The sequence below is a fragment of the Myodes glareolus genome, chromosome 8 (genome assembly GCF_982192425.1).
Source record: "Myodes glareolus chromosome 8, mMyoGla1.1, whole genome shotgun sequence".
NCBI lineage: Eukaryota > Metazoa > Chordata > Mammalia > Rodentia > Cricetidae > Myodes > Myodes glareolus.
Window position 1 is genome coordinate 92,587,809 of NC_142033.1, and position 18,354 is coordinate 92,606,162.

The window sequence follows — 18,354 nt, forward strand, 5'->3', positions numbered from 1 at the left end:
CTTTTTATAAGCTGAATTCTCTTGCTTTTGGAATAGTTGTTGTTAATCTCACAAAAAATTACTACAAGTTTGTTGCCAGGGTTCACTTTCTTCCTATAATTTGTTAATTTCATCATCATTAGAAACTACTGCAATTTCTGCTGGGTTTGTTCCTGCTAATTGACAAAAATCTCAACTTTCCTTTTAGAATTAACTCAGAGACCTTTTCCATATAATTTTTAAATTTTGTATTCAGTTTATGTGGTAAAAAGGCCCATTCTAAGATAATATCTTCCCTCTACATTAAAATTTCTGTAGGGGAATGTTTAGAGGATAATATGACCAGAATACAGTTGAGATTTGGATCCACACGATCCACATGTGCCTTCTGTAATTTCTCTTCAATCAAACTTGATTCTCACTGAGCTTCAGCTGATAATTCCCTGGGACTGTTTAAGTTCTTGTCACCATCTAAGGTTTTGTTTAAATTAATCAGGTCATCAGGACCTAGCACAATAATGTGCTGTAGATGAGAAATGTCTTCTAGCAATCCTTGTAAATCCTTGAGAGTCCGCAATCAGTCTCTCCTAATTTGTATCTTTTGGTATCTGATTTTTTGTAAACCTGTTTTATAGTGTAAATAATTAATAGAATCTCCTCTACAAGAACTAGTTTCAGGACAGGCTCCAAAGCTGCAGACAAACCCTGTCTCGGCAAACAAAAAACAAACAAACAAAAAACAAGAAAGAATCTCTCCTTTTTTATTTTTTTTTCAGGAGCAATTTGTAATATCCAACAACACAAAATTTTCTTTAATTCTTCAAGCATTCTTTCTAAAATATCTACATTTGAATCAGATAATAAAATGTCACCCATATAATGATAAACTATATTTCCAATGACTGGCTTACAAAATATTGGCCCAGGGTAGGGCTACTTAACATTCCCTGTGGGAAAATCTTCCATAGATATCTCTTAGCAGACTGAGAATTATTGTAAATAGGCACTGTGAAGGCAAAGTTTTCTCTGTTCTTTTCTTGTAAAAGTATAGTGAAGAAACAATCTTTTAAATCAATACCTATAAAAGGCCATCCTTTAGGTAATAAAGAAGGCTAAAGAACTCCAGACTGTAAAGAGCCCATTGACTGAATCACCTTATTAACAGCTCTTAGATCTTTCACCATTCTCCATTTTCCAGATTTCTTTTAACAACAAATACAGGAGAATTCCAAGGGCTGGTTGATTCTTCAATATGCTGAGCATCTGGTTGCTCCTATACCAGCTGTTCTAAAGTCTGCAGTTTCTCTGTTGTTAAAGGCCTTTGCTAAACCCATCCAGGTTTGTCTATCAATCATTTTAAAGGTGTTTTTGGTGCCTTTGGAAGAAAAACAGCTGTTGTGCCCTGTTCTTGCACAGCCTGAATGGTCAGTGACAGTTCTTTATAATATCTTCTAATATTTTCCCCAGAAACATACGTTAATTTAGGGTTTATTTCTAAGATTGGGGGAATGTTAATCTGAGTATTCCACAGCTGTAACAAATCGTGTCCCCACAAATTCATTGCTGTGTTAGCCACTTATGGTTTTAATATTCCTCTCTGTCCTCTGACCCTATACATATGACCCATCTTATGCTCTCCTTTACCCGAGGTAGAGTTCTGATCCCTAGGAACTGAACATTTACATCCTGAAGAGCTGAAGAGGCCAGTTTGGATGCCAAGATTCTGATGAAATTATTGTTACATTGACATCTGTGTCTGCCAGACCTTCAATGATGTCATATATTTGTATATTTAATTTTGGTCTTTGTTCATTTATAGAAGTTTGCCAAAATTCTTGCTTTGTGGTTCTCCTGATTTTTTTTTTGTTCTCTCCCACAGCTGTTCTGTTATCCAGAGCAGTTTCTTTTTGTACAATTGACATGAGGGTCTTTCATTGCTCTGGGAAGGAGTTTCCTCTACAATGACAGGAAATGACTGAACTGGATTTGGCTTAGGGCGCCAGGAGAAGCCCCTCATTGTTTCCCAATGGCAAAGAGTTACTTTGAATATTCCTTGTTGTTGATGTGTATTCATTAGTCTGTTGCCTGCCTTGCTACACTTTCCACATAATCCAGATGGGAGGGGCGTTCTGAATGGATTATTCTTAGAAAAAACATTGTTTCTAGGAACGCCCTGTTTACAGTTCCATTTAAGTTGACCTTGTTTGGCACAATTATAACATTTGACCTTTCATTTTTTTTTTCTCAAACCTCTGGAAATCACTATTCCTATCTATGCATCAGCATGGTCACGAAATTCAATATTAATTGTATCTCGAATCCATTCCTCCAAAGGTGCTGACCTTGCCTTTAATGGTCTGATTATCCTGTTGCATAGAGCATTGGCCTTTTCAAAAGCCAGAGATTCAATTATTATTTGTTTATCCTCTGAATTTGGTATCATTCTATTTACTGCTGAAGTCATTCTTTTTAAGAGATCCATAAAGGCTTCCTTTGGGCCTTGTATATCTTTAGTAAATGACTCAATTTTCTTTTCTATTTCTCCAATTCTGCCCCAAACTTTCAAAGCTGCTACATGACATTAATCAAGGATGTGGTCATCACATACAGATTGCCTTTCTATAGTAGCATAATCTCCTTCTCCAAGTACTTCATCTTGGGAGATTTCCCTACCTCTAGCTTTACTCTGTTGTTCAATAGTGTTAACCTCTTCTCTGAACCAGGTATTCCATTGTAATTATGTGCAAGTTTCTAAAAGATGAATGCATGCCTTATGAGACTATTGCTTCTTTGAATCTCTTTAAATCTAACATTGGCATAGGAGTCCAGTTAGCTATAACAGAGCCTCTGTCATTTGGCTATTCCTGTAAGGTTACTGGATTTATTAAGGTTGGTTGTCTGAAAACCTTAGACTTTTCGCTGGGTACTCTCCCACTAATCAAGAAAGTGCCCTACAGCTGGATCTTTTTAGATTTGTTTTGTTTCCCTGGTTTTTTTGAGACAAGGTTTCTCTGTGTCCTTGACTGTCCTAGAACTTGCTGTATAGACCACACTGGCCTAGAAGTCACAGAGATCCATCTACCTTTGCCACCTGTGTGCTGGGATTAAAGGTGTGGGCCTCCACCACCTGGCTCCTACCGCTGTATTGTAGGAGGCATTTTTCTCAGCTGAGGTTCGCTCCAGATGACTCTTCCTTGCGTCAAACTGGCATAAAACTAAGCAAGACAGTGTAAGTTTTTGGCAGGTGCACATTGTCATCTTCTGTGGTCTTTCTGTCTTTACTAGAGCACCCTGCTGTCCATTGTTTGCACTTCATACGCAAATACAACCTGTGCTTTTCCCTGCTGTGTGCCCTCGCATGCTTGTGAGCTGACCTGCAGCTGGAAGTTATGGCCTACTTGGTTTGGTTCCTTCATTGTGCCTGGTTTTGTCTGTAGTAAGGAGGCCACTTGTTTGGTTCCCGGCCCAGCTCACTTAGACCTGAAATAATCACACAGAAACTATATTATTTAAAACAATGCTTGGCCTATTAGCTCTAACTTTTTTTTCTCGGCTAGCTCTTACATTTTAATTTAACCCATTTCCATTAATCTTTGTATTGCCATGTGGCAGTGGCTTACCGGCAAAGTTTCAGCATGTCTCACTCTGGCGGTGGCTCCATGGTGTCTCTCTGACTCCACCTCCTTTCTCCAGCATTCCGTTTAGTTTTCCCCAATACCTAAGTTCTGCCTTGTTATAGGTTCAAAGCAGTTTCTTTATTCATTAATGGTAATCACAGCACACAGAGGGGACTCCCACATCATTTGTCCACAGGCCCTGTTTGCTGAGGTGCTTTAGATGAGCTAGTGTTCATATGAAAGTAATATATATTAATTTAACTTTTCCCATGAACCCCCTCCACCTTGCTCTCTCTCAAATTAGTAGCCTCTTTTTCTCTAATTGTTGTTAACTATATGTATAATGTGATATCTATGCAAATGTTTTAGGGTGGACCAATTGGGAGACTTCCCTGGGGAAGAGAATTTTCTCTATCAATATTGCTTGGTGTTTATTTCTGTAGTTCTTTGTCTAGGGTTGCGGCCCCATGAGATTTCTCCGTCTGGGCTATTAGCATGTCTGTTGGTGTCATCTTTGCTCATGTCTTTTGATGATAGACCTGTGGGAAAGGCATAGAATCCTCTAGCCCTCGGCTGGAAGAGTTGGGGCCTCCTCCAGGGAAGTTGCTGTCTGTCTCAGGCCAACCTTGTCCTGTGCTGGTTGTGGGAGATTTCCTGAAACAGTGCTGTGCTTGAGGCAGGAACTCAGAGGCTTCCTAGGACAAAGGTTTGGTCACTGAGTCTTGTAAGGGTGCTAGTATCCCAGCACCACGTTCAGAGGTAAAATGTTTGCACATCCAGCCACACCTGTTGGCAACAGATGTTCCCTGCTTCACTAATGCTGTTGACACTAGAGTTCCCTGAGTTTAGCTGCTGAGCTCCACCCCATGAATGGTCTTTCTCACAGGTTCAAATTGCCCTCCTCCCTCTCTCACATTCCGCTCTTGGAATTACCTATCAGGATTATTACCAATCAGATCTTGCAGAATTCAGCAAACAGCAGTTTGAAAGCACAGCGGAAGGCCTTAAAACTTACAGTGTAAAAACAGCCATTGTGGGAACTGGGTTAATAGACCTGTAACCTAATTTGGCCCTGAGGATTTATTCTGTCTGTGCTGATCTGTCCTTGCTTTGTCCTAAAAAGACAGTCTTTAGCCTTTTAACACTTTGTTTTTATTGCCAACATATTGGGGGAACCCAAGGTAATGAAAGTCTTAATGTCTTGTTTCATTTTCTTTTTTTAATTCGTTAGAAAAATAAGCTGTCATCATCATGTGCCCCCGCCCCCGTGGGAGCTGGGCAGGGTACTGAACCAGAGATTGTCCTCTCCAGCGCCTCTCACTGGACCTGGAGCTCCCTGCTTCCCCAGTGCTAGAATTATGTGCACATGCAGCCATGTCTAGGTTTTTATGTAGGTGCAGGAACCCAAACCCAGGGCCTCAGGTGGCAAGCTTGTCGTGATTGAGCTGTTACTCCATCCCCCATGGTTTTTTGGGGGGAGTGGGGGAGCTGGGGAATGAGGCAGGGGTCTCTCTGTGTAGCCTTGGGTGGCCTGAACTCACAGAGATGCGCTAGCCTCAGCTTCCCAAGAGCTGGGCTAGAAGGTGTCGCCCCTGCGCTGTCTCCTTTGCTGGCAGGTTTTCAGCGTGGCTGGCCTATGCTGTTCACCAGAGGTGGCTCCTAGGCTCGGTCTGTTTCAGCTGCTTCCTCACAGGTCTGTGGTCAGTGGCACCAGGAGAGAAGAGTCTAGGACTAGGATGAGGATGGGAGAGGAGGCAAGGGGAGGGAGCTGGGTGGGTGGGTCCAAAGAGTGCTTCCGGGAGAGGGGAAGCTAGCCCTGATGGGACAGGTAAACAAGTTTATACCAGGCCCGGGGGTAGGTGGAGTGGGTGAGGAGGAAATCTTGGGTGGGGAAAAGGAGAAAAGGCTTTTCTTATTAAAATGTCTGTAACTGGCCATTTTGGGGGCAAGGAAATCTCTCTCTCTCTCTCTCTCTCTCTCTCTCTCTCTCTCTGTGTGTGTGTGTGTGTGTGTGTGTGTGTGTGTGTGTTTTGGGAAAATAACTGATCAAGAAAGACTTGGGTTTTTTTTTGTTTTGTTTTGTTTTTATTTTTTTATTTTTTTGGTTTTTCAAGACAGGGTTTCTCTGTAGCTTTGGAGCCTGTCCTGGAACTAGCTCTTGTAGACCAGGCTGACCGAAAGAAGTCTTTTTAATGCCTCCAGCTGCCCACACAGCTGTTACCATTCCCCACTGGGATGAGTTTATATTTGTACCATCTTTGTTGTAAGGGTGCTGAAGAGCTGTGTGCAATTCAGAAGGCTTTAGGGGCTCAATGGCATTGGTAGTATTTAGAAATTCCCAAATGTCTGCTAGTGTGGAAGTCCTGTTAGTCTGTGCCTTTCTTACCTCTTCAATTTTTTTTTCAATTTTTTTAATGTGTGTGTGTATTTTGTGTCTGTGTGTGTCTGTGTGTTTCTCTGTGTGTGCATGCAGTGCCCTCACCAGCCAGAAGGGTTAACCCCTGGGAACTGGAGTTACAGAAGGCTGTGAACTGCCATGTGGGTGATGGGAACTGAACCAGGGTCCTCTGGAAGAGCAGTGAGTGCAGCCCGCTCTTCTTAAAGTCAGCTCTTCGGCTTCATCCTCGGCAGCTGTGCTGTAACACATTATTTCTAACTTGAGTCACTGATTTATTCCCAGGTGTCCTCATTTTGCTCAGTTCCCATCTTCCTCGTTGATTCTCAGTCACAGTGGCATTCCTGGGACGGATGATTGTGCCACTCCGGTGCATGGGATTCTTTGAAATTTGCCTTACTGTGAAATCTTCCTGTGCCCTCGTGTGGGAAATCTTCCTGTGCCCTCGAGTGGGAACAGTGGTCCTGTGAGCTAAGCTCCTGCGTCTTCCTTTGTTTGCTTCCCGGCCACACAGCCTTAGCAATGGTGGAGTTTCCAGAGCCTCACTCGCACCCTCCTGGCTTTGCACCCTGGAATGCACCCTTTGGAGGACACTTCCCCTTTGATCACCCAGGGGATCAGGGCAGGCCCCTCACATCTGACCCGTTAATGTCATTAATTACCAGCGCTGCTGCGCGAGCTGTTGTTCTGCTCCTCTTCCTCTTCTGTTTTATGGGTGTGCTCGCGGACAGACCTTTCTCTCTGCATGTCCGTGAGATATCGATAAGAAAATGGGAACCCTTTTACCCGAGGTTAAGATGCCAAGGGCCCAGACAACGAGCTACCTTGCCAGTGAATTGCGGTACTCAGAGCTACAGCGTTCCTTATTATATGCGAGTTCCTGTTTTCTCCACCACGAATTACAGATCCAGGTGGCCACAGAATGTGTGGGCCAGAGTATGCCTGGGCATACTCTCTTCATTTTTCTGGGATGTTTGGCTTTCTTTTTTAGAATATTTTTGTTTATTTTTTGACAATTTCATGCATGTATCTTGATCATCTCCAAGCCAGACCTCCCTTCCTACTCTCCCAGGCCCCTGGAACTTAGGATTTTTTGTGCTGAATTTCCCCATGTGTGATAGATGTTTTGGTACAAGTAATTCTTTACCTTCTTATTCTACCACTTACGTGATCGTGTGAAAATGGTTATATTATGACTTGGTGAGTTATGGAAGACTCCCTTGAGTACCTTTTGTATGTTTTTGTGAGATGCTGTTTGTGTGTAAATGTGGCGGTTCGTATGTTACGGCTTTAGTCTTTAGGGTCATATCCTGATGTGACACTCGAAACATTGTGACTTTTCCAATTTCATTTTTCATAATTACTTGTGTTATGGCTGTGACAGGATAACTGACAGAAGCAATTTAAGGGCGGAGGGGTTATTGGCCCAGCAGGTGGTCATGCTGCTTGGGGGGTCCATATACCTGTGCTCTGCCACCCTCTGCTTCATGTTTTGTCTGGGTCCTAGCCTGTGGAATGCGTAATAGAGAACGGAACACCTCAGCAAGCTGTTAGTCAGCTTCTCTATTTAGGATCTGCCTCGCTAAAATTCTCAGAGAAAGTTAAACTGAGTCCAGGATTAAATTGTGTGGTTTCCGAATTTTCAGGAAGTAACATAATGCCTCTGGTATCAAATTTGATAAACCATTAAAACTTTATAGCTTTAATGATTCTGTTGGGGCAGAAGAATTTAATTGCTTGCTTTAGAGAATGGATTTTTTTTTTAACTGACTAAAGAATAGACCATTTATTGAAGTTACCTTGGTAATCTGAAAGGGAGAGGTGAGCTTCTTTTTCCTAGGCAGAAATGGATCCAGGCTATCATTAGCATGTGGTAAAAACTGAATAATTGAGCAAGACTGACTTCTTTGGGATTCAGCCTTTTATCTCCTCTGTGTGATTTGTTTTGTCCAACCTGTAGCATGCTTGAACAGGGAGCCTATAGAGAGGTAGGAAGAAAAACTGTTAGCAAGTCTCAGGTTCTGAGGACTTTCGATTTAATTTTATATTACACATGATTATCAGGTTTCCCTTGGCAACCTCCAGTTTTCTGCTGCTTTATAGTCATAGTAAGATAGGATACTTTGTATGCCGATGACATCACCTGAAAGTAACTTAAAAGAGACAAAGAGGTCACTAAAAAGTACAAAGGAGCTGGGCATGGTGGCGCACACCTTCAATCCCAGCTCTCAAGAGGCAGAAGTTGGCAGGTGTTGTGAGTTTAAGACTAGCCTGGTCTACATGGTGAGGTCCAGACCGGCTAGGACTGCACAGTGGGAACCTGTCTCAGAACAACAAAGCGCAGAGAGGGTCTGAAACTGTGTCAGAAAGTTTTTCACAGCTCGGATTTACCATCAAGAGGGAGATTTCAGAGTTACTATAGCAGTCTGGGGATGTGAAGAAATAGATCAAAGCCTACAGACTTTTAAGGGGGACATCTGAATTGTATTATCTGTAAACTATAGATGCGATTTCAAGGTACCAACAGTTGCTCCTTGATGGTCTAGTGTAATAGACTTGGCCCTCACGGTGTAGTAGCTACTACTTGTTAATTGTTTATGTGTTAGGAGCCCTACTTGATTGCATGTATATGATTTCATAAATTCTCACAATGTATCTGCAGGACAAATATTAATATTCTCTATATTGGGGACCTCTGAGTGCCAGCCTCAGTGTCCCCTCAGGGTCCAGAAGACTCACAGCAAGCTCGGGACTGAGATCTGAGGGTGAAATAAAGTCTTCACTACGTACCTTTCTGCATCAGTTTCTTTCTTCTTCTCCTGCTGTTCTTTTATTCTGTAAAGTTTCCAGTTTATATATCACATGCAAACAAAGGCAATTCTCTGAGTGAGCTTGGGCATCCTGTTATCTTTGAAGGTCTCAAATGCCATCTATATGGCAGACTCCTTTCCTGACTGCATGTCCTGCCAAACGGAAGATGGTTGCAGGGAGCTGGCTTCTAATGTATCTCAGGGAACGAAGTGGAGATTAGACTGTGGGAGCCAAGGTTATAGACTGTGTGACTAAATTGCCCACTGGAGGTCCCACAGAGTGGGGGATGACCCAGTGTACCAGTATATTGGAAAGAGTCATGCCCACTTGTCCATACTCTGCTGAATCTTGCACAAGGGAGAGTGCTTCTGGCGTCACAAGACATCCACTGTGAGAATCAGTCGATTCGCAAAAGGTGGCGGGCCCAGCGCCTCGCTAACTGGGTTTGCCTCCATCGGAATGCATTTGTTCTGGTGGGTCAGCCTTCTGCCCGATCAGCTGAAATCTCACTGTATTCCTGCGGACCGCAGCGTCTCTATAGGGAAATAAGATTATTGCTCTCTTGTAGTATAAAGAAGGGCAGGGCAGTGTTATTATCTAGGACTTCCCAGCTTTGGGAAATCATTGTTGTTTCTACAATCTTGAAGTCCTGTCAGTCTCAATAGCACTGGTTTTGAACAGGTTGCAAAGCAATGCCTATTTGCCATAACCCTTGGTCATCCTGCAGCTTAAACTGCAAGGCTCTTAGTTTGTTCTCTCCCTTCAGCTGTTAGATCCATGCCATTCACTGTGGGAAAGGTTTGAGGAAGCAGACGAAATGAAGGAGTCTTATCGTGCGGGAGGTGGTACTGGAGGGGGAGCAGATTCAGCAGCCCACCAGGCGTGCCGAACGTGTCTTCTTGGCTAGGGAGTACCTGGTGGGCCTTGGCCTAAGTTGGAATATGCAATGTTTCTGCGTGGTCCTGAGGTTAGGAGTCTCCAGTGTCCTGCGAGGAAGGACAGGCTCTGCGTATATTGTCATGGTGCGTAACTGCTTGAGGAGGATAGGGATTGTAAGGATGGCCATTTTTGTGGCGTGGAAGAGCAGAGGCTGTGGGCATTTTATTGACCCACGTCTGTTCTTGTCATCAGATGCTGTGGCGGGACAGAGCGTCCCTTGTTCATAAGCTGAAGTGTCGTGGAACAGTGCCAAGCATTCTGCATTGTTATCATTGACCCCTCATTTCAGGAATGTAGCTCCATTTTAGGACTTTTGCAATTAAACAAGAATTTTGAGGGGCTGGAGAGATGGCTCAGAGGTTAAGAGCACTGACTGTTCTTCCAGAGGTCCTGAGTTCAATTCCCAGCAACCACATGGTGGCTCACAGCCATCTGTAATGAGATCTGATGCCCTCTTCTGGCCAGCAAGCATATAGACAGAACACTGTATACATAGTAAATAAATAAATAAATAGATATTTTTTTTAAAAAAAATGAATTTTGAAAAAGTTTTCTCTAAGTGTTTGCCTACATGTATGTATGTGCATGCCTGTTGCCCAGGGAGGTCAGAAGAGGGCTCCCGATCCCTTGAACTAGAGTAAGTAGCTGTGAGCCGCTGTGTGGGTGCTGGGAACCAGACTCAGGTCGTCTGTGAGAGCAGCCCATGTTCTTAATCCCCGAACCTTCTCTTCAGCCTCCAACTCTCTGAAAGTTTTAATTATTCATTCCCAGAATGTTTTACCTAACGTAGAACTAAGTGCGTGAGAAGGTAAAAGAACCGTCCACCCACATCAGATTCTATAGTTATTACCATTGCACTGGATTTGCTTTAGGATACATCTACTCTTTCATTTACCCATTCTCTGGTCTGTTTAGCTTTCATTGTATTTCAGAGAGAGTCCAGGTAAACGTGCTACATTTAACTCCTGGTTATATAAACACGAATATGATGAGCCGGATAGAGTTATTAAAAAATAAAACCCAGACCGTTCAGATCTATGTTTTAGAAGCTACATGTGTACTCAGTCACTTTGGGCTGTTTGGTTTTGAGACAGGGTCTTAGGTAGCAGAGGGTGGCCTCAGACTTGTTATGTAGCCAGGGCTGGCCTTGAACGCCTGGTCTTCCTGCCTCTACCTCCCATTTGCTGGGGTTGTTGGTGTGTATCACAAGACTCTGAATTCCTAGACCATAGCATGTCAGCGTTACAAACTGAAATCTTACCCTCTTTCTATTAAAATGAGCCTGAGGTCATCACATTCAATATCGACTCCTTCTAATAAGAGGAGTTTGATTAACAAATTATTTAAGCACTTTGATAATGATGTTGAAACTTCACTTTACTAAATACTTTTCCTTTTTTTCTTCTTTCTGGGTGTTACTAAACTGCCTACAGCATGCTGCATGGTTGCTGGTAAAACAGGAAATGGGGTAAGTAGGGAGTGTCTACCTTTCTTTAAATAGAAGCTACCTGATTCTTAAAAGTACTTTTACTACTTCCTTTTACAGAGTAAACTCAGCAGCTGGAGCAGTTGGCACAGTAGGTGCTTCCGTTAGGTGCCTTGTCCGATTTGGTTCTTTTGTTTGTTTGTTTTTTACTTTTACAAGGGGCTTGTTTAGTGATTGTAGATGTGTTTTTACAAGCAGTAGGCATGTATTGAAAGTAGTTTGGGAGGTTAGCTTAAGATAATACATTTTAGATTTATACTTGAAGCTAAATTATAAAACTAGATGATAAACCATGAGAAGTAAAATTCTGCTTAAATCAGAGTAACTGAGTTTACAGATAGCACCTGGGCAGCAGAAATTGGCGGTCCAGCCCTTGCCCGAAACTCTCGGGAGACAGATCGGTTTTGGAATTCAGATCCTTGGATTTTAGGAATCTAATGTGGTTTTAAATCTTATATATAATGTACACCTTTCTTAGGGTGGTACTGTGTAAGTAAATGAACTGCTTCTGTAGGGAAGGAAACACAGATTTGGTGAACAGTCTCACATGTCCAAATCAAGTGTATAAAAAAACTGTTAAATCTTCAGAGTTTTTGCTTTAGTTGTATTTTTGAAACCAAGCGTTCTGTGCCATATGATTATTGGAGGTTGCCGTGTACTTTGGTGAGAAAAACCCAGACGATGTAGCTTTCTGTATTAGAAGCTCATCTGTGGTTCTGAGATTTATAGAAACAATATTAACATAGTTTTTTGTTTGTTTCGTATATTATGTTTGCATCTTCCCTTTTCAAAGGAGAAATAACCACATATTCATCAACGGTTGCAGGCTTAGTGAGACTTAGTCCCTGAGTGTCAAAGCCTTGAGACTGGTCTAACAAATTTTGATCTTAACAGTTTTAGACAGTTTATGCCCCACGAGAGCCTGCCGTTTCCTGAATGCTTCCCTTCACATGTGCATTGCTTGGGTGGTGTTGCTTTCCTTCCTCTTCAAAGGGTTTTGTACCAAGCTGTGTTTCTTTGACTACATGGGAATACGGGGACGGAAAGATACAGGATGCTGTTTTTCCTCAGTGTCCCCAGTCATTTTAGGTTGAGAAGATCGCTAAGGATTCCATTAAGGAAGTGATTTAGGGAATAATTGCTAGGGTGTTCTGGTCGGCCTTCTCTTTAGACTCCTGACTGTGCTGTGTCTAAGGTTAGAGTGATTGCAGAGGGTCACCTCATCTGGGGTGTGACAGCAGACAGAGTGCAGTTAGGAGGGTCACAGAAGGTCACATTGGCTTCATGAGCATTGATCCCTCTAAACGACAATCAGGTACAGCCTCATTCAAATTTCATGATTAAAAATCTTAACATTGGGCTGGAGAGATGACTCACTGGTTAAGAGCACTGCCTACTCTTCCAAAGGTTCTGAGTTCAATTCCCAGCACCCACATGGTGGCTCACAGCCATCTGTAGTGAGATCTGGCGCCCTCTTCTGGCCTACAGGTATACACGCAGGCAGAACAGCGTGTTAAAAAAAAAATCTTAGTATCTTTTTGTTTTGTTTTGTTTTGATTTTTTGACACAGGGTTTCTTCGTGTAGCCTTGGCTATCCTGGAACTCCCTCTGTAGACCAGGCTGACCTCAAACTCACGAAGATCTGCCTTTCCCTGCCTCCTGAGTGGTGGAATTAAAGGTGTGTGTCACCGCCACCCAGCAAAAATTGTAACATCTTAAATATTATATTTTTGGCCCTACATATGAATAAGGTTTTTAGGTTATCAAGTAAGCCTTTATTCTGGCCTTTTAATCTGGAGAGGAAAAGTACCTGTACTTGGAAGATTTTTAGCTGGATTGCCAAGTTTGAAATTCTTCATACAAACCAGTTTTCTTTTCTCTGTGTGTGTTTGTTTTTTGAGACAAGGCCTCAAGTATGGTTCTGGCTGGCCTGTAACTCATAAAGATTTTCCTGCCTCTGCGGGGAGTAAAGGCATGGCAGGTTTTTTTTTTAAATTAATTATTTATTTATTTAATGTATAATGGACAATGTTTTAACAGGATTGACTTCTCCTGTAGTGCTTTAGAGCCTAGGATCTATAAACAAATTTAAAATAGTTTATTTCTCTGTTTCTACTTTTTATCCTTCAAAAAATATTTTCTTGGGGATGGAGAGATAGCTCGGCAGTTTAGAACACTTGCTGCTCTTCCAGAGGATCCAAGTTTGGTTTCCAGGACCCACAAAAGAATTCACAACCATCTGTTTATTTGACCTGCGTGGGCCACACTCACAGTGTGCACGGATGCGGGCAGGCAAAGCATTCACACACATAAATAAACATTGTTTAATGTATTTTATTTGTTTATGTATGTGTGACATGAATGCAGTACCCATCGAGGCCAGTAGAGGGCATCAGATCCCCTGGATTAGAGTTGCAGGCCATTGTGAGCTCCCGAATATAGGTGCTTGGAACTAGACTCAAATCCTCTGTAGGAGCAGTGTACATTCTTAACCACATTCTCAAAGACATGCTTATTTCTTAGTTGTATACTTTCAACTTTGATGCTAGTTTATGCAAATGTAATTAAACTGTTGACACAATATCAAAATAGTCTTTTAAAACATCTAAGTGTGGGCTGGAGAGTTGATTCAATGATTAAGAACACTCATTGTTCTTGCAGGGGACATGGGTTCAAGTCCAAGCACCCATGTGGAGGCTCAAAGCCATCAGTAGCCCCAGTCCCAGGGCATCTGGCACCTTCTTCTGGCCTTGGGTACCAGGCGTGCACATGGTGCACAGACATACAGTTCTTTGTTTGTTTTTGTATTTTAAGACAGGGTCTCTCCATGTAGCCCTGGCTGCCCCACAGCTGGAGATGTAGACCAAGCTGGCCTTGAACTCAGAGAGAGCCTCTACCTCTGCTTCCTGAGTGCTAGGATTAAAGTCGTCTGTCCCCACACCTGGTGACACACAGTTTCATAGTTTCCAAACCAAACACCAACACACATAAAGTAAATATATCTAATATATATCTAAATGTTTCTAATATCCAGAGAAGCAGAAGCAGTTTGTGAAACCTACTGCTTGAGTAAGTTCTTGAATGTAGACAAGTGACCTGCTAACCTATTAAATACAAGAGTTATCTGGGTATTTCATTCTTAAACTGTACTCCAAAGCACCTTTAACTATAACCAAAGTTATGGTCTCAACTGGATATAGAATGAGTGGGCAATTTTTAATTTGCATTTTTAGAGGAACAGTAGGTGTGTGTATGTGTGTGTATATGTTTATAATATCTATAAATCATACTTTTTCCCCTAAGGATTATTTTCTTCTGCATGGCTATGGTGTTACTTATTAGTTTATGGGCAACTTAGCAGTAGCTGCATCAGAACAGTAGTGGTTTTTATAGTTTTCCTCTCAGACCATCAAATTTTAACTTAGCTAAAAGACTTTTGTTTCTTGCCTGCAGTTAGTAGGTTCTGTTGGTCTTGCAGAACTAAATGACAAGGGGTAGTGTTTGTAGGTAATAACTCAGTGATTATTAGACACTGAAGAAGGAATGCCTCAAAGCTGATCATGGTGGTGCCCACCTTTAATCCCAGCACTCGGAAGGCAGAGGCAGGCCTACAGAGTGAGTTCCAGGACAGCAGGGCTACTCAAAGAAACCTGTCTCAGAAAAACAACCAAAACAAACAAAAGGGATGGTTGGTGACTGCTTTTCGCCCTGTCTGTTGTTACAAGCAGTCCTGTAACCAGCCACTGGGGTCTTTGGTATTTTAATTACTAGAGTGATAGTGTTAGTTGGGTAGTGATATATCTTGGGGTTCTCAACAGAGTAGAACAGTTTTAGTAATCAATACCAAAGCTGCCCTGTGCATTTCCACAGTTCCTTTCTATTACAACTGTAGGTGCATACTACAGCAGTTCTCATACAGGGGATTTCTCAGAACCGGGTGTCGGCTCACAAGTAGGTTTTAGGGGAATGTGGGATCTTTATTTCACTAATGTTACACTGGTGAACGTCTTAGGATGTAGATGCGTCAGGACTCAGTGTCTCTTCTTACACAGTAAGGACGGGAGAGTAACAGCTGTGACTTCATTTCCCGTAAGTAAGCCCCCGTTCTCAGCAAGGAGGAGTCGGAGACATTGGGAGCATAGGGTTAACTATTGCAATAGATGGTTTTGTAATTGCCAAGCAACAAACATTCATCTTTCTTGACCTTTCCAGAATTTATGTGTGAACCTTGGAATCTGGTGATTCCAACTTAGGAAAATAAACAAATGTACTTTGGTCGCTGAGTCTTCAAAAGTGGGCTCACATGTCGCTCAGAGCCTTAGGAGGTTCTGTCTGCGTTGTGTGGTGTTCTTTCTGCTGTACAGAGCAGTGCCCAGCACATTGCAGGTGCTCCTTGTTTTTAGACAGTTGCACGCAGCCCTCCCTTTAACGTGAACGATGAGGTTTTCATGCCAGTGAATTCGTTCTTGTGTTATTCAGAAAGCGGAATCTGTCTCTGGGAAGAAGTGATGCAGTTCAGCTCAAAGAAGCCTACAAATGGATCACTCACCCCCTGTTCTCAGAGGGACTGGGCGTTCCCGTTGATGGAAAGGTATCAGACATCGGCACTGTTGATCTCTGGGTTCCTGGGTTCCCTTTGTCATTGCAGAGACTCGATTCGCCAAAAGCCGCTCCTCTTTCTGTAACTCAGTGAAGGATCTCCTAAGGTTTGGGGCTTATTTTAGTTTTTGTTTTAATTTTCGAGACAGGGTTTCTCTTTGTAGTCCTGGCTGTCTTGGAACTTGCTCTGTACGACCAGGTTGGCTTTGAACTCACCTACCTCTGCCTCCTGAGTGCTGGGATTAAAGGTGTGCACCGCCCCGCCCAGCTCTCCTAAGGGTTTAAATGCTCTTTTCGAGCTATTAAATTAATTAAGTTAATGTTCAGCCCTCCTGTTTGTTTCCGCCCCTTGTGACCCCAGATGCTTACAGATACCGTGAATACACTGACCTTGAAAGCCTAGATGGAAATCTTCACCTGACAGCTTTGTAATTTAGCCGAAAGGATAGATTTACTACAAAACAGTGTTTTAAAAACTGAGCAAGGAGCCAGCAAGATGGCTCAGTGAATCAAGTTGCTGGCCACAAAGACTCATGGCCTGGATTCAAGACGCTACTTGGTGAAAGGAGAGAACCAGTTACTACAGATTGTCTCAGTCTCTCTCTCTCTCTCTCTCTCTCTCTCTCTCTCTCTCTCTCTCTCTCTCTCTCTCTCTCTCTCACACACACACACACACACACACACACACAGTTTTTTTTAAAAGCTAAGCAAGTATCAAATCAACTCCAGACTATTTATTTTTGTTTATTTGTGGCTAGTCTTGCTTTCAATATGTAGACCGTTGGTATTCAGCAGCAATGGAATGGGGTCATTCTGTAAGAGCTGGTGGTATCTCAAGTTCCTCTGTCTCTAGGCAGAGACTGCCTTTGAAACTAGGACAGCTGGCCACTTTTCCAGTTCTGGAGAAGATCTGGCCTCAGCTGTGGGAATGGCTGCCCTGTTTAAAGAAAGGCAGGTTCCCAGCTTGTCTGAAGTCAGGTTTCAGCAGCATGTGCTCCTTGCTCACTTCTCTAGAAGGAAGTTCCCTAAATGTTGGATATACCCCTACTCAGCTAAAATCCCAGCACCACCCTCTAAAGCCAATTAGGTTTTTAAAGCCATTCTAAATTATATACTCCATCTCCAGTCAACATAATCCCTTTTGTGTTTTTGGCTTTTTGAGACAGGGTCTCATAGCTCAGGCTGGCTTTGAACTTACTATGTAGGCGAGAACACCTGACCTTTTGCCTCCCCTCTCAAGTGGTGTTAGTGTCAGGACAAGCTCTATAAGCTGAATACTGAAAGAGGGAAGAGTAAAAATACCTCACAGATGGTCCGAAAAGGAAACGAAGTAATGAAAGTACTTTAGAAATTAGAGAAGTCATCAGTGTAAGCTGTTCTTACCTCAAATTTCAGTTTTGAAGCAGATAATTTTAAAATTTACATACTGAGTCAGAGAACAGAAAGTGAGAGACAAAAGACTCAGTGATGTTTGAGTAGATTCCAGCTGGTGTTCTTTAGTGGGAAACACTCAGTTCATCTTATTTTTATAATGCATATTAGAATAAGGAGCACAACAGAAACCATTTATTATTGTAATTCTAGAGAAGATAGTGGCTTTGGTGAGGACCTAGAGAGCTCAGGGTAATAGAACCAAGGAGAAGACAGTTGGTATGTGGCATTTACGGCTTTTTCTTCAGTAGCAAATCTTGCTTGTCCTCTGCAGAGATTTTTTATATATTATATATAAAATTATATATATATTATATATAATAAAATTATTCACATACAGAAATACTTGCTGAAGCAATTGTTTAGTAATAGGAATATTTTCTGTAACTTAGTATCTCACGGTTCTTACAGATGAAAGGTACTAACAGGACAGCTTTCCAAACATCTAATAAAAATGGCAGTGAGAAGCACACCGAATGGCGTGTGATTCCGCCCTGGCGGGATGGGATTGGAAAGCCATCTTGTACTTGATTATTTTATAATTTGGAAGCATCACTTTTGAGGAAAGGGAAATTAAGAGCACTGGTTTAAAAAGTCAGATTCGAATACTTTAAGAATAAGCTGTAAGGCTGGGGGGTGGCTCAGCTGGTGTTTGCCACACCAGTGTTTGGACCTGAGTGAGGATTGCCAATGCCATGTAAGAACCAAGCAGAGGTGGGTCCTGAGCGTGGTGACCTGCCAGCCTAGGTTAGTCAGCGAGACCCCACCCCCACCCCCGTCTCAGGAAGAAGATGGTGAGAGGCTGAAACACTCGGGCCTCCATGTTCATACACACACCGACACGCATACGTGCACACACACCCACACACGTACACACACACACACACACACACACAGGCCTCATCCAGCATTCTTACAGATTTGAACCAAATGTTTTTGTCCTGCTAATAACTGGTCAGTAATGGAGCGGAAGTTTCCTGGGTGTTTTAGCTATCTCGTTCCAGCTCTCCAGATTCTCACTTACCTTTAATGTATCATTTGTCCAACAACAAGTTGATTTAAAGACTTAGTTTGGGAAGGTTTGGATGGAGGAAAGG

General features: G+C 42.5%; 1 protein-coding gene across 1 annotated transcript in view; it reads left to right on the forward strand.

The window, feature by feature from the left end:
• The window catches only part of Pus10 (pseudouridine synthase 10), a 73,945-nt gene that overhangs the window by 30,526 nt on the left and 25,065 nt on the right, over positions 1-18,354 (forward strand). Inside the window, exons 5-6 of the mRNA XM_048435369.3 lie at positions 11,175-11,209; positions 15,707-15,818. Coding sequence (XP_048291326.1) covers positions 11,175-11,209; positions 15,707-15,818 — 147 coding nt within the window. The remainder of the gene's footprint in view (positions 1-11,174; positions 11,210-15,706; positions 15,819-18,354) is intronic.